The sequence below is a fragment of the Stegodyphus dumicola genome, chromosome 10 (assembly GCF_044657685.1).
Source record: "Stegodyphus dumicola isolate Sdum_Otavi_A_Nest chromosome 10, ASM4465768v1".
Classification (NCBI taxonomy): Eukaryota; Metazoa; Arthropoda; class Arachnida; order Araneae; family Eresidae; genus Stegodyphus; species Stegodyphus dumicola.
The window spans coordinates 144790029-144804433 of NC_140777.1; the positions used below are offsets into that span (position 1 = coordinate 144790029).

A 14405-nucleotide genomic window follows, 5' to 3' on the forward strand; every position below is an offset into this window, starting at 1 on the left:
CTTACTTATTGTAATCTTTTGTTTGGTGAATTTGGTATGAGTCATAATTTTCAAATTAATAGTCTGTTAGCGAACTTACAAAAAACATAACTTTGCTCATGTTATAGTCAGAAATCGCTTACACTCGTCATCCCTTGAAAATTACATATATGTGTATTCACTTTCTCAGAACAAAAAAATCTCATTTGCACACCACATGATTTCCATGTATGGAATATTAAATTATATGTATTTTTTCCTGCACGTTATATTATATTAGCTATATATATTAAGCTTAGTTATATATATATTAAGCTTATTTCCTCATATTTCATTTGAGATATATTTCTCATTCAATTAATTCAGTTCTCACTTCATGGCAAGACAAGAGTCCATAAAAACTCAAAATATCTTCATTAAAAATTGGAAGATATTGAAAAATATAAAGCACTAAATGCAGTTAAAACAGTTTAAAAAAATTTTACAATTAAAATTACAGTTTCTACTCCAAAACAAGCAATTTGGCCAGCAGGCAAGAAGGCAGATTTTTCGGTGCCCAGAACTAAAAGTTTCCTTTTGGTCCCATTTGGCAAAAAGGCACTGAAGGTGTAGAAAGACTTAATTCACTATTCTGCTAAATTTCAAATGTAAACAAATGGAGCTGCTGTGGTAAAAAGAAAAATTAGGCTTAGCAGCTCGTAAACAAGTTTAACATTGCATGTAAAAACTGATAATTCTACAACTATTGCATGCATATTAACTAAAGGTGTAAAAACCTTAACCGGAAGATAGGAACATAATTCAATAATTTTTAAAGCAAAAAATTGTTATATGTTGATGAGATATACCGTCAACATATAAGAATAATAAAAAACTGAGCTCACCAAGCCAAGTAACAGAGTGGGTATATAATGAATATCAGTTTTTGGTCTTTGTAAAAAATTGATTCTAAATTTCTTATTATATATATATTGCATTTTGTGGCTGATTGCAACCAGAAAGGGGGGTGCAGAGCTACATGTTATAGCAATCCTATATATACAAAATTTCATCGTTCTGGGGCTACTTGTTTTTGAGTTATGCGAGGTACATATGTACATACATACAGATGCCATAAAAAAAAAAAACTTCTGAATCCATTTTAAACCAGTTTTATAATTTGTTTGGAGAAAAAGAGTCCTTTATTTTGTCCTTACATACAGATGTCACACAAAAAAAAATTGTTAAATTCTATTCAGTATCATCAAAATGGATATTTTGTTGAAATATGATACCTGGAGTTTTCCATGCTTACAATACTTCCTGTACTTTGTACAAGGAAATAAAAAGAATAATGTATTAATTGTAATAAGTGAATTACTAAGAGTTTCTATAATTGAATTTTCTTTAGTCTCATAACTAAATGATCAAAATATTTTGTAATATAAAGTTTATACTAGCAATTGATGCCAAAACAGGTACGATTTATGAATCAACAAAAACTGGGTTTCTTAAAAGTGTATAACGAAAAATGGATAATTTTGACAGTTTTCATTAGGGGCATTTTCTGTGCAAGTCTAGTTTTTCATTTTGTGTCCAAAGTGTGAACAATCATAAGAATTTGGTGCAGTCACATCAGGCTCTCACTGAGATATACCATCAACGGATGTACCATCACCCGTGTATCGTCATCAAGAATGTATCATCATGACTGTTTACCAGGCATTGATAACCAAGAACAAAATAGGCCATTTGTATTGATAGAAACTAGCTAAAGTTTCCAGTGATTTCATATTATTAGGCATTATGTCATATTTGGCATCAGGAACATCAAACCTGTACTTCTGCATATTGTCTCCAAGTTGAGTAACAGATAAATCTCCTTTCTTCTAGTATCAGGCTGAGTAAAGTAGACAGAAATGACACTTGAACTCATGAATGAAGAAATGAACTGATGACATGAGGCTTTATACCGATCTTATGTCTCTTTACAGAGTCACTGCCACAGCAGGTGCACCTGGTGCTTCTGCAGTAGGATTCAAAGGTTTCAGAGTTTTTTTATAATTTAGAGAGGTACTTAGTGGATGAGGAGCCATTGGGATTGCATCGGGTGGCAAAAAGTCTAGTATCAGCTTTGTGTCTGTTCAAAGGCATTCTACATAATTAAGTAATAATAATACTAACAATAAAGTTATTGAAATCTGAATATACTTTTAATTAGCTACACAGTACTGTTTTAAAAATGACTTTAAAAAGTATTTAATAATGTATGGTGACATGACTGTTTTACTTTCTTATCAAAGCATGATATGGGAGGGAAAATTGAAATTTTTTTTTTTATATATCATGAGAACTTATATATATGATATTAATATGTATCATGAGTGAGAACTTGTATATATGCTATTAATATGTATTTTGATGAGCAAAATAGTTTAATTAATAAATGTACATGAAAATCAGAATTTTTAATTTTTGTATTTTAAAAAGATGTATATATTTACATTAGGTGTGGCTTAATGTAATCACGTTTGAATGGCTGTTTTGATAGCATTAATCAAATTATACTATTAAAGGAAAAAAATAGCCTTCAAAATAATAATGGAATTTAACTAATTTAATATAAATGTAACAAGAAGCGTAAATAAATACTTTCACAGCATTTTAATTAGAAAAATGCAAAAGCTCATTTATGAACTCATTCATAACATTTCTGGAAACTATTTGGCCAGTTCTATATCCTTAATGTCTTAATATTCTATGTCCTTAATAGGTCCTTAATGTCTTCTATGTCTTAATAGTTGGAGTGCATTTCTCATTCATTGGAAAAGAACATGCCAGTGCAAAATTTTAAATTGACAAGAACACAACCTTTGTTTGGCATAGATGTTTTCAGGGGGGGGGGGATTTCTGTAATTTTTTTGGTGGAGGTGTTTCTGAAGGTTCTTGTGTGTAATCACCCTTAAAATTAATATTATTCAAATTCCATGCCAAAGTGAGGTTGCTTTTTTGTCTAACTTTACATGATTGACTAAAGTTGAAACCAAAGTATTTGGTGAAATTTCTCCGTCACTTCGTCACTAACATTACTTGAATTTTAAAAAAATTATTCTGCAATACTTTGATAACATGAAACAAACTGTTCATCGCAAGAAGCGGTCCTGTTTTCATATACAAATGGCAGGACTTTGGGAATTTCATACCATTAACCGTGATTCCATTAAGCAGTGTCTACTATGTGTGTATATGACTTATAGGGATTATAGGTGAAGTAAAGATTTATGTAACAAGTTTTCTAATTGAAATGCAATTGTAATATTTATTTTATTAGACGCATGGAAGCTTTCAAAAAACAGTCTTACAGTGTTGATTCAGCAACTGCTATGTCTGGACTTTTATCTCAGTGGTCCAATGAAAAAGACAGAGAAATAGCTGAAAGACTTCAGAAACTGAAAAGGGAAAGAATAAAAGGTCTGTAATTTTAATGCATTGTGTGATATTGCATGGTATCATAAATTATTAGTTTTTCCCTCCCATCTGATACAAGGTCCTAGTGCAGTGCTGTTTATGATGCATGTACAGTGGATGGACAAAAATATGGAAACACCTTGTGAAATGCATGTTTGAAAAGAAAGATTGATTTTAATGAAATATGTAGGTGGCGCTGGCGTTTTTGACTACTGACACCACCTATACAACTTCGTAAATGTGCTAAACAGTTCAGTTGTTGTCGGAGTACTGTTATGTGAGGTTGTCATTGCATTATGTCAGAGTTAACAGACTTCGAACGTGGGCAAATTGTTGGAGCACGTATGGTAGGTGCTTCCGTAAGCAAGGTAGCCGAGGTGTTTAGTGTTTCAAGAGGTACTGTATCGAAGATTTATTCCGCATATTTGAAAAGCGGAAAAACATCATCTGCTAAATCACAGCGCGGACGAAAGTGTGTCCTGAGTGATCATGACAGACGATCATTAAGGGCAATTGTGACGAAAAATAAGAAGACCACAGCTGCAAAAGTTACTGCTGAAATGAATGTTGTGTTACCGAACCCTGTGAGTACCAAAAGAATTAAAAGGGAGCTTCATAAACAGGGAATTGCTGGCCGTGCTGCAAGTGAGAAGCCACTCATCAGTGATGCTAATGCCCGTAACAGGAAAAGGTGGTGTTTAAGTCATAAAGCCTGGACTACAGAGCAGTGGAAGCGAGTAATATGGTCTGACGAGTCTTCTTTCACATTGTTTCCCACTTCTGGCCGAGTTTACGTCTGGAGAACGCCATCTCAAGCCTGTAATACAGACTGCTTGTTGCCAAGAGTGAAACATGGCGGGGCTTCTGTTATGGTTTGGGCAGCCATATCGTGGTTCTCTGCTAGCCCCATGATAACTGTGTCAGGGCACATGACTGCCAAGACTTATGTGAACATTTTGGCCAATCAAGTTCATCCCATGGTACAAACTTTGTTCCCCGATGGTGATGGTGTCTTCCAAGATGACAAAGCTCCTGTTCACACAGCTCACATTGTCCAGGACTGGTTTTCTGAGCACGAGGATGAGTTGTCCCATCTCCCCTGGCCACCACAGTCACCAGACCTGAATATTATCGAACCTTTGTGGTCTACATTGGAACGGAAAGTGCGTTCTCGTTATCCACCGCCAACATCGTTATCTGAATTTGCCACCATTTTGCAGGAAGAATGGTATAATATTCCCTTGGCAAACATACAGGAACTGTATTTATCCATTCCGAGAAGACTGCAAGCTGTTTTGGATGACAACGGGTTTCCTACACCATATTAAGCAAAGAAACATGTTTTTTTAAAAGTGTTTCCATATTTTTGTCCAACCCCTGTATGTTTATTGGGGAGAATGGGTATGCAGTATGTTGAATATAAATATTTTTAGTCATAATTAAGAATTCTAGTTAATGTAATCAATAGAATCTTATACAGATGTTGAAATTTAAAAAATTTTTGCAATTCCACAATGTTATTATATTGCAGTTGAGTTTTTTTTTTTTTTGTTGTTGTTGTTGTTGGTTTTGTATCTTACTCTAGAAGTAAGTGTATGCAATGCTAACTTACTTGTGAACATGCGCTTGAAGATGAGAAAATTTATTTGGTTAATTTTAAGATTATTTGTCTACAGCTTTTCTAGTGGTGTCTAATGCTGTTTACATGTCCAGTTTGTCTCACTCTGCCCACAAAGACTTTTCTGGGATGAAAAATGAAAAAAACTGGTGAAGAAGATAAAACTAAAGAACCTTTTAGTTATCCAAAATTTCAAATCTGGCACTTTTTTTAGTATTGCTAATCTGATTGCCATTGCATGGTATGTAATGGCAGAATTTGCACAGGAATCAAATTTAGAGAAATTGTTGGTAGTGGTGGCTTTTATAAGCAGTGTATTTATTAAGTCTTGCTGAAGGATGTAAAAATTAATCTGGAAATATTTCAGGAGTGAATATACTACTTATTTACATAAAAGTTTTTATGTGTTTTTACTTCTTCAAAAAACTTTATCTTCATATGCATTTACTGAAATTTTTTAGCCCATAGGGCAATTTGCCTAGAAGGGCTAGTAATTTCATTTTGGCATTTTGCATTGATTCACTATAAACAGCGAATCACTTTTTAAATTGTTGCCGCCAAATATTAGAGCCCTGTATTATATTTAAAGAAATTAAATAATGAAGAGTCTGCATAAATGTATGTATGTTTCTCGCATTGTGATAAAACAATGCTACCTAGAGCCATCCAGTTTTGAATAAAGTACGTCTCCACCTGAATATGGGCATCTGGAAGCCCAAATTTGAAATTTGTTTTATTATCTATTTCATATTTCATAAAGCATTTATAAGTTTTTGATAAAGAAACTTAATGACTTCATATTTCATAAAGCATTTATAAGTTTTTGATAAAGAAACTTAATGATTTCAAAATCGAGCAGAGGCAACACCGTACGGAAAAAAAAAAAAAAAAATTTATCTCCAGCACGAAAATTCTAAAGATATGCTCTTTTAAAATTATTTTGTGATATTGCTGTTGAATTGAATTTTATGGTTTAAGTGCGAAGAACGGGATATTTAATCAATAAAGGTAAAACACAAAATGTTAAAAAACTCCCCTTTGGTCATAATATAAAATCTGAAAGCTTTCAGGTTTTCCTTCCCCCCTTTTTTTAATGTGTAAATTATGTTTTATAGTAAATGCATCTTGATTAAATAATAAAGAATGTACGCTGAAGAGCCAAAACATTATGACCATCTACTCAGTAACGTATTGCACGATCTTTGGTCTGTAAAACAGCTGTAACTTGCTGTGGCGCAGATGCCACAAGTTCTTGGTAGATAACTAAAGACAGGTACCAAATGTCTAAGCAGCAGTCATGCAAAGACATGATATTCTGACATGATGGTGTTTGAGCTCTGAGCTTCTGCTCCATGACATCCCAAATGTGCTCTATTGAACTACAATCCAGAAAATTAGGTGGTCAGGACATTAATTGAAATTCATCCTTCTGCTCATCAGACAACTTCAACACAATGACATGGGGGGTTGTCCTACTGAAAGATTCCATTTCGAGGGAAGACAGATGCTGCGTAAGAGTGCAACTGACCCGCAGTTATATTCAGATAGTCGGCAGCTTTCATGGTATGTTCTACCATAATTAAGTGTCCCAGAGCCACCCATGAGAATGTCCCCCAAAGCATAATGGCGCCCCCATCAGACTGTGTATAACCTGCTGTACAAGGACGAGTAACTGTTTGCCCGGAAGACAGCAGCATACCCTGACGCAACCATTGATATGATGAATGAGAAATTATTATTCATCCAACCAGGCAACTGTCTTCCACTTATGCATGGTCCAATCTCAGTGTTCCCGAGTTCATTGGTGTGACTGGTGACAGAGAGAGGAGACACCTGATGTCTAACATAGTTAAGCCTCTTCAGTCCAGAGCAACAGCTCACAGGGACAATGAGAGAGCTGCCCTGAGAGTTTATATATTTTAACCTCCCAGCACATACGTATGTGCAAAATTTACTACAAATTCAGTTTTTAATGCGCATTTTTCTCATATCGAAGCTGAGACGTCTGAAAGTAAATTCTATTTCTCCTTTCTACCCTTCCCCACATCATGGAATGTGCCATCAGAAAATCATTTGACTTTTTTTTAACTGGGCTTTTGTGCTACATGGCAGCTTTTTCATAAAAGTTACGGCATGCACGTGGTCGTGTTTTAAAATTCGGAAAATATTTTTTTCTCAAATATTTTGTAATTTTGTGTTATTAATTGCCATGTATTTTAATTTGAATACATTTGGCTTTGTAAATTTTATATCAGTTTTCATGGCAAAAAAATATGTACAACCAGCTGATTTTGCTTGGATTCTTCAAGAATTATCTGATGAAGACAAGGAAACCTTTGGATGGGAGAACAATAGCAATTTCCATTCCTTATTATCTTTTATTTCTATTTTTTAGAAATAAAAAGAAACGTTAAAATTAGTTTAAAGTGTGTGTTTGTAACCAGTAAGAAGTAAATTTCCTTGCACAATTAAGTAATGCTAAACTTACTTTTTTTCCTACCAAGGTGTGTTCCTTTTTTATTGTCTATACTTGCTTTTGATGAATATTAAAATTAGCTTCAATTTTAAAATATAATTTTTAAATAATAAATTTAAAATTTTCTATAATGAATACATCATTGCATTTCCATCTCACTAACATAAGAACTTCAAAATAATTTACTTATATTTGAATGTGATATCATTTGCATTTTGCAATAATAAGATTAATATTTTATTTCTTAACAAATTTATTATCAATATTCACTCATTTTTGTCATTTTTCGTGTCGAAAACGGTAAAATAATGGATGTCGTAAAAAAATACGATGCACACGTGCTCATGTAAAATTGCTAAATGCACGTGCTGGAAAGTTAAGCACAAGATCTTGCATAACTATTGGTTTTCCTAACCCTCTGTTTAGGGGTAGTTGACTATGACACTAGGTCAACAGAGGCACTTTTTGGCACAGTCCTGTATCCAATGCTGTCCACTGAACTGTGTGTTCCGAAACACTTGCACTTGGACCTTCATTGTAGGACTATCAGCTGAGCTACTGCCTAGCGTTGATTTTACTGTATACCAAGTGAGACAGTCTCCGATGTCCTTTTTCTTTGATGATGTGTAGATGTCTAACACCTTGGCATCTACTGCTGATTTTGCCATCATTTATCCATGTTGCATAAATACTAACAACAGCAAATCAAGGACAATCTACCAGTCATGCAATTTCTGAGATACTCATTTCATGTCTTCGTTGCAATCTACCATCTATCAAATTTGCTTAGATCAATAGCCTTTCTCATCACTTGCAAAAGTAAGTGCAAGAATGATTCCTTACCTTCTCCAGGAGCAGTTAAATACCAATACCACTTAATCACATGCCTTCCGTGTCATCTAGATGAGTTCATTGAAAAATGTGGGGATGGTCATAATGTCTTGGCTTGTCAGTATGTATGTTTTTAGAAGTTGTTTATGCTCAAATAATCTAGGTTTAATGTAAAAATTAGAAAAAGAACTGTGTAAGCAAAACTTGGGAAATTTAAATCTTAATAATCCACACAAACTGAATTGTGGGATTATCAGAATTCTGTATTTTTGGAGTGGAAAAAGAAACTATCCACTAAATTTATAAAATTATGCTTTGAAGTGAATAAAAGTTAAACTATAATTTAATATAGGGTACTTAAAATTTAAAGATAATTTCAAAATTTTATATGTCTGCATTTATTAATATAAAATTCAGCGCTTCTAGTTTTGAATATATGAAAGACATACATGCATTAAGTTAGGTTTTCAAGACACTCAAAAATATTTTTATTTATTTATTTCCATTTGCTAGATGACTTACCAAGTGAGATGGAAATTGAAGAAAGGTTAGCAAAATTAAAAGGAATGGATCCATCTAAATATAAAGCACCTCCAATACAGGTACAAATTATTTTTATAAGAAATGGGTGATGTTTTAGAAGGTTTGAGAAGATTCTTTTTAAGGTTTGATTCTGAGAAAATAGTAAAAATGCATACATTGTGTGTTGATATTCCTTAGTTTCTTTACACAAACTATCTATCAAAATATTCAAGGAAAAACAAATCTCAAAATTTCCAAAGTATGTATAAATTGCTAAATTTAGAAATACATAAAAGTTCTTGTTTCAAAAAACAAAGAATTCGTTTTTGATGCAATAGAGAGGATGAATTAAAAAATAACCGAAATGTCTGACATAAGTATACACTTTAAACACACATTTTGCTACAGATTTTCAGTCTGGCTCAATTATTTTGTGCGCAAAATTGTAAAAATTATAAAAGTTTTTTTTAAATTGTAAACATTGGTAGATATGCTTTATTCTATTTTGAACTAGAGTTCTTTCACCTTTAAAGGTTCTCTTTGAGTAAATATATACAATACAAAGTCCGTAATCCGGACGTTCATAATCCGGAATGGTCTATGATCCGGACCTCAAAGCCACAAACTTGCGCATGCACATAAAGCATTTAATGCACGTAAAGCGTTTATACATGCACGCTTCCGATAGTGAAGAAAGTGACAGATGTTATTGAAAATGAAAAAATTTCGATTAACAAGTTAGTGGGTATTCCCGACACAGCAATTACAGGATTTGAACAGTAGAACTTTGTACTGAACAAGAAATTATGTCTGTTTATAGAAGAGAGAATTAAAGAGAAAGTATTAGCACAAAAAAAAACAAAGCAACTTAAACAACTTACATTGAAAGATATGTTTAATAAATTAAAGAAATAAGTATTAAGCTTTTTTTTTATTTATATATACTCTTTAGATCATAATTGCTCTTTATTTCATAAATTGCGGTTTTATATTTTTAATCATAAAATTTCTGCATCATCATCTTACCAGGTTTAAATTGATGATCTGAAAAAACCCTAATCCGGAATCGCCGAAGTCCCAACGAGTCCGGATTACGGACTTTGTACTGTATATAGAATATCTTTTGAACAAAATCTAGATACACCCTTGAAAATAATTCCACTTCAGTTTACAGGATTTAGGTTCTGATGCATCAGATGTGCACACCCTTTTTTTTTTTTTTTTTTTTTTTTTAAATGAAAGGAATGCAAATCCCAACTTTTTTTTTTCACAAACAGTTATTTTTTGTAGCCTAGTATGTGCAATTAATCTTTTTCATGTGTAACCTTATGCAAATGGCAGACTTGTTTTCATCTACCAGTTTTCCCTTGCTTTTAGGGCTATAAACTGTGGTTGTGGCTTGTGGATTGAATTTTCTAAAATTATATAGTTATCCTGTCTCTCTTAAATCATTCTGAATATCTAAAAGCAATATTATAAGTATGTTGGAATTTTTTAATTTCTGATTTCATAAAGCATTTCAGACTTATGCAATTTTAAGTTTTGTATATTAAATTAAAACTGTCCAGTTTAGCTTTTCCAACAAATCTTCAATTTTTTACTCCAGTGTATTAAATTTTGTAATCTGTTCTGTAAATACAAATGTATTTTTGTCATGTTATGAAATTTTTACTATAAATAGAATAATTTCCTTTGTATTTTCCTTTTATAATCAGATTTTATGTTAACATTCATAACATCAGTATGTGCAATTACTTATGTGTCATATTATATAGTTCTGGTTCAGTCTTTGTTAATTTATATAATTATAATCTGTTAATTTGTATAATTATAATCATCTTGCATTATTTTATTACAATATGTTTTAATATTTTACAGTTCCCATGTAAGACATTTTAAGAAAAAGAGTACTTTCTGATTATCTTCAAAAAGTAACTAAATAATAATGTAACTTTGTAACTTGGCAGAAGACTTTTTTTTTTTTTCCCTGTTTTTTTAGGTTTATTGGTACTTTCTATTTGTAAGTAATAATAATAAGTAAGAATTTTCTAAGAAGCAAAGAATTTTATGAAATAAAATTAAAATCTACGTGGACAATATTTACAGTCAGTGAATACTGTTCAGTGGAATGATGATTAAATAAGAATCATATAAATATATGTACACTCAAACATGTATATTGTATGTATGCACATGCATGAGTTCGTTATTTTTGTGTGTATTTTAGAAAATACACCAAAAGCCACTTTTTGAAACTGGGCATGTGGATTATCAGAAAGTACTTAAAATGTGTAACATATCATCTGTATAAGAAACTTGGTTAATTTTTTGTTATAAGACTTTCTTATATCTTTTTCACTCAGCAAATTTGGTATTCATGTTTTTAAATGCAGGTTTATAGACCTTCATGCAGACGAACCTCTGTTGAACAAGCTGATGATCTTATGATGCAAGTAACGGAAGAAGTTCAAATAGACTCTAAACTAATTAAGCCAGAAGATGAAATAGCTGCTCGTTTAGCTCGATTGAGAGATGAAGTGCCGGAAAAGGTAATTTCAGTTAACAAAAATTTATTGCTAGTAAAAGTGATGAATTCTAATTTGCAAAGTTGATCTATGAATTGAGGTCAGGGCAAGTACAAACTAAAATGTAATACTGAATGATTGAGAAAACTTTGTTGTTGCAACTAGATTCATGAAACTTTAACAGAATAAATATTGAATTCTTTCCTTTCAAGTGTGAAAAATTTTTGCTTTAAAAGTGTTGAGTCGAGGCGAGCGAACGTTTTTTCTTATGCGCATGCGTATTAATTATGATGGCGCAGCTGTCTCTTCTACCGACACATCCGTCATTTGAGCTTCGAGCGTATGGAGATGGTGAGATGTTACTTGCTGTGTGATGGTCAATACGATTTCCTGTGTGATCCTTTTATTCATTATACGTGTAAATAAAGTGTGTTGTCCTAAATTGATGGCTTCTTTACTCTAAATATCGGCCTCTGAACAACAAATGGTAGCAGCTTTGTGGTTTTGTCAAGAAGAATTGGATATAAAATACCAAGTCGAAACCGAAAGTGTCTTAGTGGAAGCAAAAAATGGAGAAGTGGAACGTTCCCGAATTAACTGGAGAGAACTATTTTATTTGGTCATTGAAAATTACAGCTGCCTTATCACTGAAAAGACTTGACTCGGTAATTTCAACAGTAAAACCAGAAAATTTAGACGAGAAAGATGAAAGATTGTGGAATGAGAAAAACGCTGACGCCGTAGCATATATAAAACTTTCACTATCAGATCAACAGGCACTTCAGTTCTCCACAGAAGAGAATGCAAAAATTCTTTGGGAAAAAATAAGTCAACATTTACGGGACAAGCCAAAGATCGAAAAATAGATGCTGGTAATGAGTTAAAAAATTTAGAAATGAAATTGCACGAGTCGGCTAATGATTATATCGCAAGAGCGACAGGAATAGCAACTAAGTGCCAATCGCTAGGACTAGATGTATCTCCTCGGGAACTGGTGTTTTACACAGTCCGTGGACTTCGTGGAAAATTCTGTCGAATTAGGGAAATTGTAAAAACTCAGCGTGAAAAAACAATTGACGAAGTACTCAAAATACTCCGTGAGGAAGAGTCCGTTCACAATTCAACGAATGGAAAACGACCTGATGGAAACAACGCAGAGGCGTTCATATCAAGAAGGAATAAAAACTATAAGCCAAGAAATTGTTACATTTGCCGACGACCTGGTCACATCGCGAAGGACTGCTATTACAGAAACAAGAATTCAAAATGTGAGTTATCCAAAGGTAACAAGGACAGAAAGAAGTTGCAACCTACGAGTGTGAACGTTTCATCTCGTTCTGATGAAAGAGAAAGTGATTTTGCTCTTCAACTTACGCGTGGAAAAAATGATGAATGTGGTAAAATTTGGTTGCTGGATAGTGGTGCAACCGGACACATGGCAAAAGACTTCTTTTGGTTTCAGAATATTACACCAGAGGTGAGGGAAATTTACCAGGCAGGTAAACATTCAAAAATATTTTCAGAAGGTATTGGTACGGTTAAAGCAAAAGCTATAAATACAAAGAATTCTAGTTTTATTAATTTAACTATTAGTAATGTTAGTTATATTCCTGATTTAAGAAATAACTAATTGTCACTCACTGCCTTAATGGATAAAGGATGTAAAATTGAATCAAGGAATAATTCTGTATTAGTTTTTAGTAGGTGTAATGAATTACTTTTTAAAGCATTTAAGAATAACGGTAGGCTTGAAGGTAATTTAGAACCATATTATAATTCTGAATCTTGCATTGCTAATGATTGTACTGGTAATAATTATGAGCTTTGGCATAGTAGATTGTGCCATTTAAATCCAAAATATATGCTTAAAATGAAAGAATACATTGATATTAATGATGTAAGTGATTTTAAGTGTGAAACTTGTGACATAAGTAAAATAACTAGAAAAAGTCATCCAAATATTGACATTAATCAGAGTTCAGAAATTTTAGAATTAATTCATTCGGATCTATGTGGCCCTGTTCAAACTGAATCAATTGGTGGCTCTAAATATCTTAGTTGATGATTTTTCTGGAATGTATTTTACTTAAAGTAAAAGTGAAGTGTTTGGCGCATTTTGTAAATTTAAAGCTAAGTATGAAAATTTAACTGGTAAAAGAATTAAACGTTTGAGAACAGACAATGGTTTAGAATTTGTAAATCAACAATTAGATAATTATCTTGTTAATTCAGGTATTTTTCATGAAAAAACAATTCCATATAACAGTGAGAGTAATGGGAAAGCTGAACGGGAAAACAGAGTTCTTTTAGAAAGAGCTAGGACATTACTACATGAGAGTGAGCTTCTGGTAAAATTCTGGGCAGAAGCAATTAATTTTAGTACTCAAGTATCAAATTTAACACCTCGGAAAGGAAAAGAAAAAATTCCTTTAGAAATTTGGACTGGTAAAAAACCCAAATTAAACTATCTAAAAAGGTTTGGATGTGTGGCATACTTTCACATTCCGAAAGTGATGCGAAACAAATTTGACATACCAGGGAAAAGAGGGATAATATTAGGATATGCTAGAGAAAGAAAAGGATATCGTATGTATGATATAGCAAGTAATAAAATAATTGAAGAACGATCAGTTAAATTTAATGAATCTTTAACGGGTAGTAATTATATGGGAAAAAATAAAACCTTAGAAACTTGGGATATTGAAGAATTAAAAGGAAGGGGAAACGAAGTAGATCAAAAACCACACCTCGAATTGGTTGTTACGGAAAATACCCAAGCAAGCGAATATGATGACTCATCGAATTTCGAAATCGCCGACGTAAGCCGTTGTAGCGGGGGTGATGACAGGGAGAATGAAGTCCAAACATCTGATAGCTATGAAAAAAGTAATAAATATGAAAATGAAATACTATTAAGAGGATCGGAGAGGCTCAAATCAAAACAACTAGCGTCAAGTATAATCAGTAATGTTCAGAATGATTTTTCAGAAGAAAAACAAAGTGCTAG

At 32.7% G+C, this 14405-nt stretch overlaps 1 protein-coding gene across 1 annotated transcript in view; it reads left to right on the forward strand.

Annotated features, from left to right (window-relative positions):
* The window catches only part of LOC118197820 (abscission/NoCut checkpoint regulator), an 80124-nt gene that overhangs the window by 29550 nt on the left and 36169 nt on the right, over positions 1–14405 (forward strand). Inside the window, exons 6-8 of the mRNA XM_085825156.1 lie at positions 3290–3429; positions 8865–8953; positions 11267–11422. Of these exons, the coding sequence (XP_085681282.1) occupies positions 3290–3429; positions 8865–8953; positions 11267–11422 (385 nt within the window). The remainder of the gene's footprint in view (positions 1–3289; positions 3430–8864; positions 8954–11266; positions 11423–14405) is intronic.